The following is an 18,132-nucleotide window of genomic DNA, read 5'->3' on the forward strand; positions in this document are numbered from 1 at the left end:
AATAGCAATAAAAAGCCTGTTGTCACACTAACAAAATTGACCTCTCCCTCCTACACTGAGATGTATGCTGGAAGAATGTTCTGGTGACCCACAAAATCCAAATCGGATGTGAACCAATACTAACCAGAGACTGTAACATCTAAGACTGCTTTAGACTGTAAAATCTACTTTAAGCAAACTGTTTCCAAGCAATCTCAGCTAACTCCAGGATCTCTCCTGGCTCTTGAATTCATGCTGCGCCAAAAAGCAGCTGGTGAGAGATGCTCTGAAGAATCCAGACAAATGACAGTTTTCAACACTGGAAAAACAGCTAACCAGGCCAGGGAAAGCAAACAGCCAGAGTCATTCATATAGGGCATGTATTGCATAACTACTTCTGTGATTAGCCCGGCTAACAGGCTGAGCTTATGAACAGTTTGCTAGGAAAATAGTTGTGCGCAGTAAAGGGAGGGCTACGTTTAAAAAAGATGCACCTGTGTCGCAGCTGAAGAAGTTCAGGCACACTGAACAGGTGCCTACATGCCATCAATTCCTACCCGTTGGCCCTTCATGGCAGAGACAATACTGCAAGCCTCAACAAGAGCTCAGCAGCACATGGGTGGGCCCAAGAGCATTGTTCTCTAAGCATGTAATTGCATTCCCAACAATCTCACTGTACATACAGATTTAAAATGAGCAATTAATTATAAGCAATTGTAAACCACTTACTGAGCCTATTCTCTATTGCCAGCAAATCCAGGCACTATAGCAGAAGAGGATTTGGTGTTTTGTAACTTTTCGTTTCTTTGAATCAATAGGAAAGTAGGTTTTAATTACATTTCTTCATTATGATAAAGTACACGGAACATGAAAAGTAGATATATAGTAATGTAAAAATTAATATAGCAAGTTCCCTGATTAACCTAGCATATTTCTACTTTCAGAGGCAACTGCTGAACAACTAACAAAGCAAAATAGTTTAAAACTCCTTTTGAAAGCTGGAGCTCCTAACTGCATTGTTTCCAGATGGATTAAATCCAGAATACTGTTCTGAAATAATTTACTGCTAAAAGTTGCACCAACGGTCTGAAGTTAACACTCCGTGTTGCTTTTCACAAGGTGTAAGCTCAAACTGAGGAGATATTAAGGAGTGGATTAGTACACTGATAGCATATTACATATAGATATTGCTGACACAGCTGTACAATATTAACAGTTCAGGTACTTAAAATGGCAACGCACTGTTAGGGCAACTAAATTCTGTTTTTACACTCCCACTGCCATCTGCTGGCTACAAAGCCACAGACACATCACCAAATTATGAACCGTGTTCAGACAAGCCTTCAGTGCCCTGAAAGTGTTAACTGACCTGAATTTACAGTCCATGCTAATCACTAAATCTTGCACAGGAGAAAAGAGGAAAACGAATCCTTGCTTCTCTTTCTTCCTTCACTCAATGCCATTACAGAATTCCCTCAGTGTAACAGAAACACACTGATATGTCTTACATATTTACAGCAAGCAAGTACTTCTCCTGTAGGGCTACACATTAGATGTTGATGGTGTAGTTTAATTATATTTTATTGTATTTAATTATATTTTATTGTATAACCACCTTTAACTATTCAGTGCAATCTACTTTGTTTTTTCCCTCCCAACCAAGTCATGTGAAACCCTCCCGCTTACATTCCAAATAAATCCCTCTGCTAACAATATTAAACTAAATTTCTTTTCCCAGGTGATGCACCTCCCCGTTATCTTTGGGAGGCTGTTCACCTCCTAAACACCCACCATAAATTATACTGATAAGCCAATAGAGAGTTATACTTTGCATATACAGTACTTTAATGTCAGCTCAGGTCATGGCCTAAATATATCCATTAGGTTCACGTATCACTTGAGTTTTCCTGTGGGGTATGTAATGCAATTTAATTTGCTTTCTATGAAATTTAGAACTATTTAAACATCTGCATTTTTCAATACAGTAAAAAAAAAAAGGTCAATTCATTCCACCTTCTTAGAGGGGAAAAAAGAAGTGGTGCTATTCTATGAAGACTTCTTTATCTGACAAAATCATCTTGGGAGTGGCCTAGGGTATAAAATGACAGCACTCTTGCTGCCCTACGTCAGATCAATGTACAGCAAAGAAACACTACCCACCTTCAAATGCAGTTTAGAAATGGTGGATAGTGTTTCTTATTTACTGGATTTCTGACGTGTAAAAAATTAAGAATAGAAACTGCACGATAAGCTCTCCAAACTGCTTCAAAGAAGATGTCTAAAACCATGAAATCTTTGGTTAGAGGAAATCTTAAGTTGACTCTCACTGGTTGATCGCCTAAGAAAGTATCAAAAAAAGCACAAGATTAAAATCATTTAAACTGTTTCCTACTTGCTGATTTAAATCATGACCAACTGGTTTCTGCAGCAAACCTGGAATTGCTTTCCTCTCCCTTCCTCTCTGTCCTTCTGAATCGCTGGTGATCCCATCCTGCTGCATTTTCACTCTCACCATAGCCTGGCAAAGAACCCGAAGCGAGCTGAGTTTGTGAGCTTGACTCCACCTCACACATCACTCGATGCTGGCCTGCCTCTCCAGAGAGCCAGAGCATCCCAATTCAGGACTGATGGTTTTGATTGATTCTCCCTCTGTCCAGCCCATGTGTCTTACTGTCCCTAAGCCATAACAGCATCGTCTGTGCAAGTCAAAGGGCTGTACTTTGTCAATCCACTGCTGTCTAAGCACTATCCAGTGTTACATAAAAATGTTTAGACACTGTGTTCACCGGCTTCACTGAATTTCCATTTCCAATCATTTAGACTGACAGCAATATTTTTGTCTAGAAGGCTATGCATGCATCAACTCGTTACTGTTCAGCAATAGCTTCCTTTCTCCTGTATTTTCTGCCTCCACAGTCTTTAGGAGAGAAGCTACACCAAAAGTAAGTCTGACATTACTGCAAATGCAGCCCTTACAGATGCCATTCGATCTAACAGGCTTTGCCCTGCTGTGTGGAAAAGCACGAGTTTCTTGTTTCTTGTAGTGTTTTCTGTGTTATTGTTAATGATTAAAGCAGTTCTGAAAGTAAACATCTGTAATTGTTCCAAATACAAGATGACATTTGTTGCATAAACTGGTTTTAATTATTTTGTGGCCATGAATCCTTTTCTTAAATTCAGGACAGTGGTTTCATAAACAAGGAACTAATCCAATGGCCAAAAGCAAAACACACCCAAACATTTCCCTAACTTTCCTAGCTCAGCTGAGATAAACAACATCACATAATTTTTCAGAACAGATTATTTTATCTTTGTAGACAAACATTTTTCTTGCTATTATTTTCAAAGCAAAATTAATACAGACTGGATTTTAAAATAGCTGCCTATTTCAGTGGTTCCAGCTAGAAAAATGACCATTTTAAGCTACTAAAAAAAAATGCTAAAAAATTATAAATGGAAACATTTGAGCTGCACACACTAGAAAATGTTTGATTTAAATTAGGAAATTAGAGGATAGAGCTTGCAGATGTTGACTCATTGTTTCAAAGTGAGGATTAACAGCAGGCTCATACCTACAGTTCAGCAAACATATAACATACAACTACAAAACAACATTATAGAGTATAGAATATGAGCATTCACTAGAGCCCAGAAACATTACACTAAGTATTTCCTTCAGAAGTACTTAACCTCTAGGACATACGGGATATTCTTTATTCACGTATTTTAAAATATTTAAATACTTGATTCAGAAAGAAGATGGGATGGAAATATCCTTACCAAATAGAGCAGAAAGGTGTGGAGACCTGTTCCAAGTCCAACAGAGGACAGAATGCCTAATCCTACCCAGTAGGCACACCAGATGAACTTTTTCTCCATATACCGCACATACTGAAAAAGAAAAGTCACAAAAGAGAAAAAAAAAAAATAAAAAAAGAATGGTGATACCTCCTAGGGGAGAAAGTTAAAGCTACAACCTAACACACATAGTTATCTGGATTACAACAACTGAAATATAATCCTAGATACTTTTATTTGCAAGTTATTACAATTGCAACACAGACATGTACAGAAAATAGCCCACTTTCAAAAGAAAAGCCCACACGCCTTGGAATAAGCACATTTCCAAGGAGACAGATGAAAAATTCAGGTTCAATAGTAGAGGGTTGAAATCCAGAACAGGCATACTAGGTGTGAGCAGCGAGCAGGAAGCCCCAGACAGCATCTACTAGACCCCAAGCAGTGTGCAGACAGCTCAGGGAATTGCCTGAACAGATGAAATAAAGGAATAAAATGAGCTGTACTCTAAGTCTGTTGGATGTTTTATCCCGGACCAGTGAGTAACCAGGTTTGTTACTTTTAAGAAAAAAATAAAAATGGTTGTGTGATGCACACAAATGAGGGAATACGGGTAAGTCACAGCCAATTTTAGACACAAAAAGTCCAGTTGGGTACACTGGAAAGACAGGAAGCAGTATCTCCCTCTCACTATCACGAGAGCAATACTAAGAGGATGACCCAGGCCATCAACTTGTCTGTACCACAGCCCCAAGAGAGATGCCATTTTATGCCATCCATGGACCAACAGTACCAAGATGAAGTTTACCAGGTCTTAAGCAGGTTTCAATCAAGGTGTCAAAAAGTCCTGAAAACAGCAAGTGAAAACCACAAGTATACTTTGCTATTTTGAGTACGCTTTTGAAAAAAAAAGTGGTTTGCATTCATGTCTACAGAGATGGTACACAGGGATAGGTAGAGGCAGTAGTGGGACACGGACCCAGCTCTGGAGGAAGGGGGATGGACAGATACCTGCTGGCACACACGACGGAGAGCTCCAAGCCCTGGCTGGAGCCAGCAGCTCACACTCCCCTCACCAGTCCCAGAGGCACAGGTTTGTTCCCAGCAGGCTCAAGGAAAGCTCTGGAGCAGCACTGCTGGGCCAAGCCTTGGCGCCAGGGCAGCCCAGCAATCAGCTCAGGGGCCATGTGCCTCAACACCAGTTTGCCAGGGCCATCTAGTGGCAAATGGTGAGTGCGTCAGGCTCTGGGCCTCATGCTGACCAGCCACCAACCAGGGCAAGTCTTTGATGAAGTATTTGTCTATCAGGAACGGGTCTGATTTACCATCCACCGACTTGCTCTGCGTGTAAGTGCTTCGGTCTCACGTGTGGGATTGAGTGAGCAAGACTGCGGTGAGCCGAAGAAACTCATTTCACTGCACTTCAAGACCCATTCTGGGAAGCCAGAACTCCTGTTCCAGACCTACGTGTCCCTCAGGCAGCCAGTGACACAGCACAGCAGGATGGATGGAAGCAAGTTCTCTGAAACTGGGAACCTGCTGATTTCAGAGTCAGAAGATGATTCAGTTGCACAAGGAAATGCTGTGCAGGGTTTAAAAGGGCTGCCTGCCCTCGGGGAAAATCTGAAATTCAAAGAGAAACCGGGAGGGGAAATGTGTAGACAATAGCATCACCTTATGCTTAAGCAATGGCTTACACTTCAAGTGATGCAAAAGCATCAGTCTTCACAGACAACAAAGCACAAAAAAAGTTTCTGAACAACCATTTGAAAACAATGGGGGCATGAGAAGCATCACAGAACCGGATTTGAACCATGAAACCATTTTATGTCTATATGTGCCTATCCTAGGTAGTCAGGAGACCCTTCCACAGAAGCAGAAGAAACATTTTGTGGGAACCACAAAGCTCTATCATGACTCAGCTTAACATTACGTCTCAAGAGCTCGCACCACTATTAAAAGCTTGTTAACAGCAGATGTGAAGGAGTGCTGCAGCACTGGAGGTGTGCTTACTCAGGAACAGATAAGAAGTGGAACACCTACAGATGCGACAGAATAGATCAAATAGATCATTCCCCATCTCTAAAATGTAACTCATCCACACACAGCAGAGAAGAGTCACGACATGAGAAACAAATACCCTTAGCGAGTAGGAGTTCAAAAGACACATTACAATTTCATGAAGACCCCATACAACTCCCAGTACATCTACTTTAGCCCAGGGACAGGAACTATTTATTAGTCACTAAGGAAAGTAACTTGAAAACCTCATTACCTGTTGATGTGTTCCTTCAATGTAATATGTAGCTGCAAGCACTGCAAGCGTCAGTAAAAAAGACACCAAGATACTTCGTCGATGCCACAATCTTAAAAGACAAATGGCAATTAGGGCTTGTCATAATTTAGCATGCATTTCAAAGTAACTTATTTCTCCCTGTAGACCGGGTCTGTCTGCATGGATGCAGTCAGTGGGGACAATGGCAGCTGAAAAGTTTGCTATTATAAAAGCATAAACCTCCCAAGAAAATATCTGGGCTGCCTTTATTCTTTAGGGAAAAATCTCGGCTTCACTGTCAAGTGAGATCAAAGTTCAGCCATGCTTTTTTTTTAAAAAAAAAAAAGTCAAGAAAAACAAAGTAACTGTCTGAAAACAAACACAATCTGAAAACAAATATTCAGCTTCTGCAGCCAAGACAGTCTCAAACACAGGGACGTCAACAACATCCATGGTTAAGCAAAGTGCAAAGTGGGCGCTGCACCGGCCCTGGGCAAGGGATGAGCTGTGAGAGGAATACAGAAGTGCTAATTTCAAACTGTGTGCTGGTGGGTGGAACCGCTGTGACAGTGAGGAACAAATCTTTACACTACTTTGGACCCCCAGATCTATTGAAATTAGTATCTCCTGTAACAGCTCAAAGTTTAATAAATACATTTTAGATAATTATGCAGCGTTAGGAAACTACAGTTAAGGGGAGAAGAGTGTTTTCCTATGTAATGTGATACCAAATTATTTTTGAGCCTTTTTATTTTCACATAAGCATTCTGCTTGATGCGTATGATGGCCACACACAGTAGTCTAGCAAATACATTTATTATTTTCTAGGAAACACCATTATACTGTCACCTAATGCTATAAAAAAGCGAGTGCTAGCATCACTTAATCTCAGACATGAAATTGCAAACTTATCTATTTAAACAGAAAAATATAGAAATATGAGAGGAAAACAAGTCACAAATGTTTCATATTAAGCAAACTGAAAAAAGTCGCTCTAACTTTAATTTGAAAACAATTTGTGCTGCTTATAATGCATGACAATTGCATTTTCAAGTGATTGTCATAATTTAAATCACAATTTACTCAAGTGGAACACAGGAGATCATTAAGAGTCAAGCTGAGGTCTCAACAGCTTAAAATAGTGTTATTTTCTGTAAAGATATTGTCATGCTGGTGCTAGACAACATAAATGTGCTGCACAACAAGAGGATGCAAGTGCTATTTGTAACAGAATTTGATGTCTAGGAAGCCATGTAATACCTTAAAATAAGACCTCAAATATTATTTCTGCTGGATTTAAATGCTTGGAGGTTGTCAGAAATGGCTAATGTAAGACCCGATGAAAGTTCTCAAAGAAACAATTCCCAATGATAGTTGAAAGAATGCACATAGTAAAATAAGTAAGTTTTGGGGGGTAGATTTGGAGGGGAGGGGGGGATGTAGACAAAAGGGGATTCAGACTACACTACATAAACTTGGTATTTTTCATACAAATCATTTCAGAAGATCAGAATGGAAAACACAAGTTTCTCTCGGTGGATCTTATGTGTCAGCACCTTGAACCTAGCCCCAAAGGGTCAATGAACACAGCCATTATCACCAGTCTCACTCTGCAAAGGAGCAGGCCAACACCTAGAATCACCCAAGGTGATATTAGATCCTAGCTTCTGAGTGGGAAAAATGATTGTAAATTCAATCCCAAACGCAAGAGATTCCAGTTACCAACACAGCACTAGGATGGCTGCTACTCTTGGCTTTTCCAGTTGCCAATTTTACTCATGTTTGCCTTTTGGTACTCTAAAACATTTCAAGCCTAGTGTGTTAAAAAAAACAGCCGTGCATTTCGGCATTAGTAGGGGATGTTAGGACTGCTACTCACAAATTTTCTAACTGGAATAAAACCCCATTTTAACCAGTGTGTAAATAATGCTTAGGAAAAGCGTTTTAATAAATGATTTCCTGCTGTGAAAGGGACCACGTATCTTAGAAGCAAAGTCCTCTTTGCAGCATCATAAACATCACTGCAAATTCCACATAATCCTGAACCCTGCCCTAGCTGAGCTATTTGAAGATCATTCAGCAATACATTAATAGATCAGTACTTAACACTGCAGTCGTAAGTACAACATCTCTTGCCTTAAGGATCCCTAAACACTGTCCCACTCCTTCAAATTGGAATATTCAACTCTTCAGAAAGGAAGTTTGCAATTTTCTTCCACTGACAAAATATAAAAAAAAAATATACAAAAATAAATATTTTCTGAAAGAAGAACTTTAAAGTTGCGTATCATCAGGGAAAGCGAGATGTCAGAATGACCTACTGAATCAGAGCATGGGTTTCCCCAGAACGCTTAGTAGAAGTTAAAGAAATGATCTTTACTTTATGGTCCATTCCTTCAATTTTGTTAGAGTTTCCAGGAAAAAATACTGCAAGGTAACAAGCGGTTGTTTCCACAGTACAATATTCAACCTCTCTTCCCGGTCCTTTCGCTTCCGTTCACTCAACAAAGAGGAATCTGCAAATGAAAAGCAACAGAAATGTAAAAGCACAGGCTGACAGTTCAGATTCTATCCTACCCAAAAAAATACCAACTTTTTTTTTTTTTCCTTTTTTTGCTTTGTTAGGAAGTTAATGTGAGCTCCCAGTCATCTTTCCTACTCATCACAAAGCGTTTGCTCCAAGTGCATCAGAAATCAGGCAATGTCCAGCAAAGGAAAGAAGGTGGCTTTTTTTCTTCTGTGTAGCTGACAACCACTCAAGACTGGCCCAGGGTGGAAAAAGTCTGGCATGTCTATCAGCCTTTATGCAAGGTACTGCACTACTAGTGACAAACCAGCTAATACATTAGGTCAAATGAGATTCTATCACCCACCACAGAGACCACATTTCACTCTGAACTTTTGAATTTGGTTCTCTTCCAAAGCTATTCTCAGACTTCTCCAATCGAACTAGATTGAATTACGTGTGCTCTTTATACACTTCAGTCACCGTGTAACTGGATAACAGCATCTATCCTCCCAGTCAGGATCCCCAGGCCACGGTAAGCCTCGCCACGCTGCCCAGCTTCTCCAAAGTAAGCCCAGCAGCCAGGAAGTGTTCCCAGGAAAAGGGCCTGCTTTTACACCAAGTCCTTCGCTGCACTGACACTATACATTTGGTTGCTTTTAACTGCAGTGATTTGGTTATAATGCAGTGCTCAACACCACTGTAACACACTACCATATAAGTACAGAAGAAAGGTTCTTCTAATAAATGCGGTTTTTTGCATTTATATGAGCCAAGATTTTCTTTACAATCAAGATTAATAAAAAAACTAGCTATTTTTTGGATGAGAATGGCTTGTTCAAAGGTTGTCAAGCTAATGAGTGGTAATAATTTTTAAACTTTTAAAAAGAAAATCAATTCTGAAATAAGAGGGGAAAAAAAAACAATACCACAAAACAATGGAAAAAAAAATACACAAAAATAACTCGTATCCAAACAGACAGCAAACTTGTCTAAACATCACTTACTATACAAAGTCAAAACATATGTAGTTTGGCATATATTTCAAGCACTGCAAGAATACTCATAAATTTTAAATTTGTGAAAAGCTGTTTCATTGGAAATAGCAATCTAACCTGAACCCCCAGCATATTGTAACCCAAGATGTATTATTTCAGTCTTATTCCAGTATTTGAAACATGCTGCCTTATCAGATGCTAATATTTACATAGAAATTGCATACCTTGCTAGTCACATAGCCCATTTCATTTTGTATTCTAAGCATCAGTTGCTTTAGATGAAGTAACAGAAATCCTACAATGGCAAATAACTGGAAAACATCCACATTCCCTCAGAGTTACAGAATGATTTAAGACTTCAAGTAAAACCCTTTGATTTGTTCCATACATACACACATACGGTTCCTCTTTAAATTTTGACACATTCATTGCTTCAAGAATTTATATTCTCTGTTTTTCCACTTAATATGTCTAACACAAATGCTTCAACCTTGTTTTTTATGACCTTGTTTTTAGTAAAGGTCATAAAAGACAATGGTGTAAGACTGCATACAACTTGAGAAATCACTTGGTTACAAAACTTAATTAAATATGGAACTGGCACATTCAAAGCTGAAAGGAAACAAACTAAGATAATTATAATTTATACGCTATACTACACAGCACATATAATTTATGAAACACTCAAGTTATTTTTCATGAGTCCTAAACATTAACGTGAGCTTACTTCAGACATACCAGTAGGAAAAACAAGAGGCAAGGCAGGAGATGAAGTAGTTAACTGTTCTGTTAGCAATTTATCATTGAAACTGATAAATTATAGTGAAGCTAAATGTCAACAGAAAAGCTAGAAATTGGGAGACTAATAATTGGGTTTCTCCCAGAGTAAAACAGTTTTTTATTACCAAGTACTAACATTTCAGTGCCAAAGGGTGGGGCTGAGTAGCCTGACTTCTACAGCCACGTATGTGCCAACATAGTTCAGTTTTTTAGCTCAGCCCTGTTGCAGCCCCTGTTGGTACCCAAAGTCAGCTTCAGAGGGCTCACATGCATATCAACTACAGAAAAAGAATTCTGGAGGGAGAAAAGAGTGTAAGAGAAAACAGAATGGAAACACACAGCATAAAACTATTCTGTGGCTTTACAATACATAAATCGTCCAGACTTCAGATTTAGAGATGACTGAAGTTTCCAGGATTGATTCAGGCATTGAGGCCCTTCACGTTAGTTGGGCATAAAGTGCCCCAACAGAAACTCCTCTGAGTATTGCACTGGCCACTTCACACACCGAGCTGACCAGCTGAGAACATTCAGCCATTTTCCACGTACCTGTAAAGTTCCCATTGTGCTGTTCTTTGGTCATTCCTATGCGTCTCTGATCACAATCTGTTCCATTCTCTGCCATTTCATAGATCAGTCACGTATGGGGATCTAACAGCAAAAGAAAACCAAAAAGCACAATGTCTCTGTTTCTGGTTATAAAGATTCCACTTAGTCCACAGTTAAAGAACACAGGCAAACATCCAGCCGTTCTCCAAATCACAGTTATCCTGCATCACACCATTAAAAAAGGAGAAAGTGATTCAATTCCCACGACGACAAAGATTAAAACATTTCCACCTACATAAATCTAAATTTTACACTTTATGACAAATCTCCCTCACTTCTAACAACCCAACAAAAGGTGGTTAAATAATCCCTTCTACTAATCAGCCCACTGTTTGGGTTCCAGAAGCAGCAGAGCTTCATACAAACCTGAGCTCAATTCTGAGAGGTGCTTGAGATTTGATTCTCATTACAAAGCATCCATTCTGGCACTAAGCTTCCAGGTAGTCAGTATGCAAGTAGACCTCAAAAGCCTCACAGCCTAAAAAAAAAATACCCCTCAATACGGTAACAAAGATACAGAACCGCATCTCATGTTTTGCGGAGTCTAGTACCTCTAAACTAGAAAAGGTAGGCTCTTCCACAGACAAGAGCTCTCCGATGATTTCTGAAAAGTGTACATTCTGCCTGCTAGTTCAGCCTCTCTCTAGTAAGATCAGCCTTAAACAGCCCAAAAGAACAACTGTGGTTTTCCTTATCCAGGAGAGTAAATAGTGCAGTAACTGGAAGCCAGCAAAAACAGAATGTTGCAAGAGCTTCTTTAAAAATCCAAACCTGAACAGCTGACAATTCTTATGCAATCAAACACAAAGAAAGTAGCCAGTCAGACTCCTTGCTTTAAAAATCCTCTCTTGAATCTTAAAACAGTTTCTGGAATTTTATTTTGGAAAGAGTCCCACAAAGCTAAAGCATCTTATTTGCATTACATTTCTCCCTGTAAGCAAACATGATTTACAGTTTTTGATATGCTGCTTTTGTTGGAAAGAAAAGGAGTGCAATATTAAAATGACACGTTATATAAAACCGTCTAGTGGAGGAAATTAAAGTTTTACAGAAAAAATACTTCCCATTTGATTTATGTTAGACTTAAAGAGCCAAGCAGCAACTCAGGTTAGGTAAACAGGACTGAGATCACCCCTTTGATTCAGACCACAATGATTTTTGTCAATTTTTAAAATAAAATGTTCTAAGATTTCAGATACTGTATTTGTTTAAATTTCCAGGGTTTCACCAGTCAGTTTTAGCCAGATGTGCTTCTGAACAGGTACAAGCCTTGTGCATTACTTGTAATACAGATAAAATTACTAGCTAGAGTGTGATTATTAAAGGGGTTTCACCTAAAACCCAATCGTCAAACACATCAAGGTCTCAGCAAGGAGTCCTTCCTCCAACATCTCTCTGAAATGAAAGGTGCAGAAATAGAAATCTGTCTAGTTAATCTAGCAGAAACTAGTCTCTTGCATGTTACAGTTTTTATTCATTGAAACTTGGCCCCCAGATTACCCAAACCACCAAGAAAATTAATAAAACAGCCTTGCAAGAGTTTCCTCCTGAAAAATGCCGAAGGGCTCCACAGTCAGCCAAGGACAGAGGACTGACCTGCTGCAGCAAGAGCTCTACAGCATCATTTTGCAGTCACTTGCAATCGAAGGTTTGCTCTGCTAGTCAAACACCAGAGAAATGTGAACCCCCTCCTCTCCTCAGATCGGTTTTATAGCAGCCTGACACTCTGGAAGTCAGTGGGGTTACACCAGTACTTAGTTGAGGATAACCAGCCAGTTGCTACGGTGACACAAGGATCAAATGTTTAGCTATCTCTTAATTTCATTAGGACAGTAAGTCCCTGTAGATGGTGGAGTGTTTTGTTTCTACTGCTAGTGGTGCTCTTCCTTTTTATACCTATAAATATGTATTTTTATACATATGCACTATCAGCTTAGACAGACATATGTATATCACACACATTTACACACACAAAGCTCAGACTGCAGAGGGGAATATTTAAATTGGGGATGCAGTTAGAAAGCCTGACGTTAACAGAAAGCTGCTTAGGAAGCAAAAGCCATCAAAGCTGTTCTGCATACAGCCACACTAAAAAAAAAATGTTCTGGTTTAAGGAACTTCAGTCACATTTTGTTGGTTTAAATATAACAAACATTAAAAAGAAACCCCAACTTAAGTGGAAGCCACATGTTCCTCATTTTAAAATCTATCTTTTTTCCCCCTGTGCAAATCTAGCCTTCAAAATTGAAGTCTCAATTGTTTTGGTCTCTGTTCTCAACTTAATTACATATCAAGAAAGTCAAATTACTGTGATACAAACTGCTCTCTCTGTTTGATGCTAAAATCTAGGCTGTGCACAACGCTCCCTCTTGGTGAACTGAATTCCACTGTAATCCATTAAACATCTTACTGGCACACACAAATCATCAATCTCTAGGCATCTCAGGTGCGTTGTTACATACATATTACAACTTCCACAAGCTCAACTAACAGAGCCTGTTCTACCTTCTCTGCTTGGAAAGGCACTAATCTGGGATTAGTTTTGCATAACGCTACCTCAAGTACACAAATCAATGTTTACAGCAAAGCAGATGAATAATCCCTTTGCACACTTCTGCAGGGTGACTACGTGTTAAGAAGGTCTGAAAGTTCAACCATTCTGCAGAAAAGCTTCAAAAACTTGTATTTAAAAATACGGTTGACTAGGAGATTTGATACCGATCATATGGCAAGTCTGAACAGGCTGCAATTCAGAAACCAAAACCCTTAATGGTTTCAGAAAAAACTCCTTGGTTTACTGAAGTCTAATTATACTTAAAGCATCTCAGCATAAGGAACTGGAGGACGTGCCTCCAGAAAGCTCTGCTTTCTTGATCTGTTGCTCTGTTTGATGCCTGTTAGAATCCACCAGTCCTGCACTCATGTCTCCTCACTGAGATTAACTGGAGTGGGAGTCTGACCCAAAATGGAGTCATTAACCGAGTCCAATTCTCAAATTAAATTCCATCTGTTAAACAGAACTTCACTTCTTATGGATGCTGAAAAAGACACAGTCTGTATCTAAAAATAAATTTGCCTAATACATGGAGTAGTTACCAGCAAACACACAAATAAACTATATAAAAGAGTGAGAAAAACAACTTTGAACATGTTTTGTATCAGGGTCGCTTAGATCATTTGTTAGAGCTGTGCTCACACAACAACTTCTTTGTAGGGCTGAACAAATAGCCCACAATACACTATTCAGCTTTAGTGCAATCCATAACGTTAAGTATAAAAAGACAATGGCTGCTAGTCAGAAATGTAAACTGGTCAACAAAAAGGGCTTATGGTAACTGTGACTGGCGCTTCACAGCGTGAGTGAGACAAAGCAAAACAAGAGCGTGAAAACATAACAAAATTAGGCGCTGCAATCTCTGTACTTCGTAATCAGAGAAAAGGACAAAAGTCTCTTCTTTCTGAAGCTCTGGGGAGGCTGCTGAAGCACCCAAGTGCTGGGTGCATTTACGTCAAAGGAAACAGTTTAAGGCAAGGCAGTTGGGTGCTTGCACTCTCACTTGGGGGAGCAGAATGTGGACTCACGCTCCTTTCCAACAGGCTGAAACAACAAGGAAGCTGTTAAACTGTTTTAATTATCTCACTGTTTTCCCAGACATTGTTTGAATCACTAATTCTTACTACTTCTTACTTAGATTGATCCTGGCACCCTGGCTCTCATCTCCGAAGTTATTTGTCACACAGCTGCTAAGACCAGATCTATAGCTCAGACCATTTTGCTGATGTTTTCTCCCAGCCACCGTAGCAACAGCCCATTTTCAGTCTTTCGTCATTTCTTGCATTTTAAACCAAATGCTCCAATCCTGCCAGTATCCTGCTGCTTCCCGGCCCTCAACTTTTCTGATAACCACTCTTTAATCCACATCAGTGTTTTTCAATGATGATAAAAGATTGAAAAACAGCCTCTCACAGGTGGATAAGTAATGGCACTAAACTAGACAGCGTTACACATCTGTGATACGGTTTTGTTTGTCATTCAAACACTCTACACTGGGAGTAAGTTAACAGTATCTTGGCAAAGTAACAGTTTGGAAAGCACTTTCCCTCCAAAGTTAAAGACCGCCTGGCACATGAACACATTTAGGTAAAGGATGAGATCAGTCTTGAAGTGAAACACTACGTACCCTTTCAGCTCCGTACAACTCTGCCACTCTTCACTACTTCTTCTGTATTTGTAGCCAGCGGAACAGACAACTACGTCCTCAGCTCTGTAGACATTCAAGACCAAAGCGACTGCTCTTCCAAACCTTCTGTCCCTACAGAGTAAGATAATACTGTTCATCATGTGATAAAAAACTGACACAGTCCCCGACTTGAAGGTTAATAACTTTCCTAAAGACGACAGAAAATAGAAAAAGTAACTGCTTGATTTTTTTCCAGTCCTTTAAGACTCGTGGGAAGCATTCAATTAAAATAAATTAGGACATGTCTGAAAGACGTTGAAAATCTCCACAGACTTAGCTATAATGGGTTACTTTGATATGAGTGCATTTATTCCCATACTAAAAATGTTTTTCTAACTAAAATAGTTTAATCCCTCAAAGGAAAAGTAATTCAGTTAAAGACCACAGGTTTCCATTTTGTGGGTTATGCCTCTGTACACCAGACCTATTTTCCAATTGCTAGCTAAATACCATTTCAAAAAAGTCATCTTACAATTTAAGAGTTAAAATTTCCATTTTTCCAAAAAGACTTTGAGATATATTTTAGGAAAGAATGATTTAATATTATTACACCATGAGTTTCAGGGGTGCCACGCATTTTCTTTTGAGGTTACTAGAAGCTCTGTCCCTGCCGTTAATGCCACATACATTAAACTGTTCTCCTTGGTGGATTTTCTCAAGTAAAACATGAATATTAATTGTTGTCTGCGTAGATCCAGCAGTAGAATCAGGTGTTATAATAATACAGTAGCGTCACAACACAATATATAGATGAAAAGGCATGGAAGATGAAAGACAAAATTCACATTGTTCAGGTCTTTGCAGCGATTTTTTTTAAGTTTCAGTAAAATAAAGTAAATTTAAGAAAGGAAATTGAAATAACTGGGAACGTGAACATTATCAGTGTAGCATCCCGTGCCACAGTGCAGATCACGGATCAGTTCTGTGCTCCTTAGGCTGGCAGGAGGCAGTGAGCCAGGGGTGCAGATCACAACTGACAGAGTGAGACAGCTCCTGACTGGGACAACGCTCAAGCAGCTGCTGAGAAAAACCACGTCAAGGTTATCAGAGAGGGTGAAACATGCTGCTGAGCAGGTGACCTGAGGAGATCACAGCAGACCTCCTTAGTGTTACTGCTGTGCTGCTATGCTAACTTCAGTTTCCCAAGTGCCCAGCTCAACTATAATCAGATTTTGAATGAGGTAGCACTGTAATACACCATACTCCGTGTCCTCTCTCAAACAGGGGCTCAGTGACAAGTCCTACCACAGCGAGCAGTGCCACAACAACGTACCTCTTGGGGAGGGCACGTCACATATGCCCAAGGAGCTCTTCCACCAAAACTGATGACTTAGGAAGACTGATTTGAGCTGAGAGAAAGGCTTTCGAGAGAGGGGCCACACAGCATTGAAAAAAAGACCACAACTTAATACTCAGGTGACTAATCAGACGCAGCATCTTTCACCTCCTGAGTTCCAGAGGGCTGTATCGAAATCCATACCCACACTATCCGCCAGGAGGTTTGTCTCAGCGCTGACTGCATTCTGTGCTCAGAAGGTGGCAGTCAAGCTCTCCACTGTCAGCCTCCCTATGCTACCAAAAGGCACAGAGGAAAGAAAAGTCACGGGAATTATCCCAAGATGACATATCCCGCACAAAAAAAAAGCCCTGCTAAAATCTGACTAAGAAAGAATGAAGAGTTAGAAACTTATTGAGAGTATAAACCCAGCCTTAAGAATTGCCACCTGGCTCCTCCAGCTGCTGGTAGAGAGCAGATCTGGCAGGAACTTTTGCCTTTATACCATTTTGTAAGTGCTGGGAGACAGTTTCCCCCCCAAGAAGATGCTTGAACCTGCCCAGCCGTTATATCCAGTGCTGCTTCTGTAAGAGGAGGTACAGCTCAGATGAAAAGGGAATCAACAGAAGCACCTAACAAACCCCACAGAAAACAGAAGCTGAAACACGTCCCCGAGATGATGACTTCTGCTTTTCATTGATGTTAACAGTCTCTAACTGAAACCAATTCCGGTTACACCACGGCTGCCTTGGCCCTTCAGTGAGAATACACTGCCCATACAAGGTGAAACACAGAGGCTAATTCTGAGCTTCATAGGAGAGAAAAATATTCTTCCAACAAGTGAAATTTCCTTTTTTTTTTCCAACAAGTGGAATATTCTTCCAACAAGTGAAATACATCAAACAACTCCTTGCCTCACTAATAACGTCTTATTGTCCTCCTGGGTCCATCTGGCCAGTGCAGCACCAAAACCAGCAAGGACCTGCCCCATGACTATGGTTGCAACATGCTATAGGAATACAGAAAGCTTAGTGTTGCAACAGCTTCAAGGCCATGTCCTTTGTTCTCATGGAATAGCAAAGTCCATCCAACTCACACTTCTCCATAAGTAACAGAAGTTAAAGTTCTAACCTGCAGATGATAATACTTTTCCCATCACCATTACACCAGAAAAACTGGCCTACTCCTACTATACGTGAGGAGTAAATAGTTCTTTGTTTTGTTTTCAAACCAAAGCTTATTAAGAAACAAGAGGGTGTCTCAAAATATGCGCTAATTGCACACAACATTCTAAGAAGAGGCATTCACAAAACGTATTCAGAAACAATTATGACATTCTAAAGATATTCAAAGGTAACCACAAGAAAATAAGCTTTAAGTTGGAAACAGTGCAACCATTCCAGCTAAAAGGCTTGCTTCCAGTATACTCACCTTCCTCATGGCTACCACCCACTTAAAAGCTACCAAGTCTCCTCCTATCCTCTCCCACAGAAATTTCAAGTACCATTGATTTCAGCTGCTAAATAGGACAAGAGGCTTAGCTCAAATTAATAACTAGTGCTCACCTCCCACTGCACAACTGGAAATGTGTCTTTTCAAACTCTCATCTGAAAACATAGGATGAAGCCATCGTTACGACTATCACTTATGACCGACAAGGAAGAAAGAAA

General features: G+C 39.8%; 1 protein-coding gene across 3 annotated transcripts in view; it reads right to left on the reverse strand.

Annotated features, from left to right (window-relative positions):
* VMP1 (vacuole membrane protein 1) overlaps positions 1-18,132 on the reverse strand; it is a 68,572-nt gene that overhangs the window by 48,847 nt on the left and 1,593 nt on the right. The window contains exons 1-6 of one of the 3 annotated variants that reach the window (XM_074922600.1): positions 18,028-18,046; positions 15,127-15,258; positions 10,886-10,987; positions 8,433-8,568; positions 6,053-6,143; positions 3,760-3,870 (exon numbers count right to left, since the gene is read on the reverse strand). In XM_074922600.1, coding sequence (XP_074778701.1) covers positions 3,760-3,870; positions 6,053-6,143; positions 8,433-8,568; positions 10,886-10,961 — 414 coding nt within the window. In that variant the 5' untranslated portion in view covers positions 10,962-10,987; positions 15,127-15,258; positions 18,028-18,046. Of the gene's footprint in view, positions 1-3,759; positions 3,871-6,052; positions 6,144-8,432; positions 8,569-10,885; positions 10,988-11,311; positions 11,424-11,496; positions 11,603-15,126; positions 15,259-18,027; positions 18,047-18,132 lie in introns of those variants that run through there. The other 2 variants (XM_074922601.1, XM_074922599.1) reach the window with 2 other exon arrangements.

This window comes from Athene noctua, chromosome 19, assembly GCF_965140245.1.
Source record: "Athene noctua chromosome 19, bAthNoc1.hap1.1, whole genome shotgun sequence".
Taxonomy (NCBI): Eukaryota; Metazoa; Chordata; class Aves; order Strigiformes; family Strigidae; genus Athene; species Athene noctua.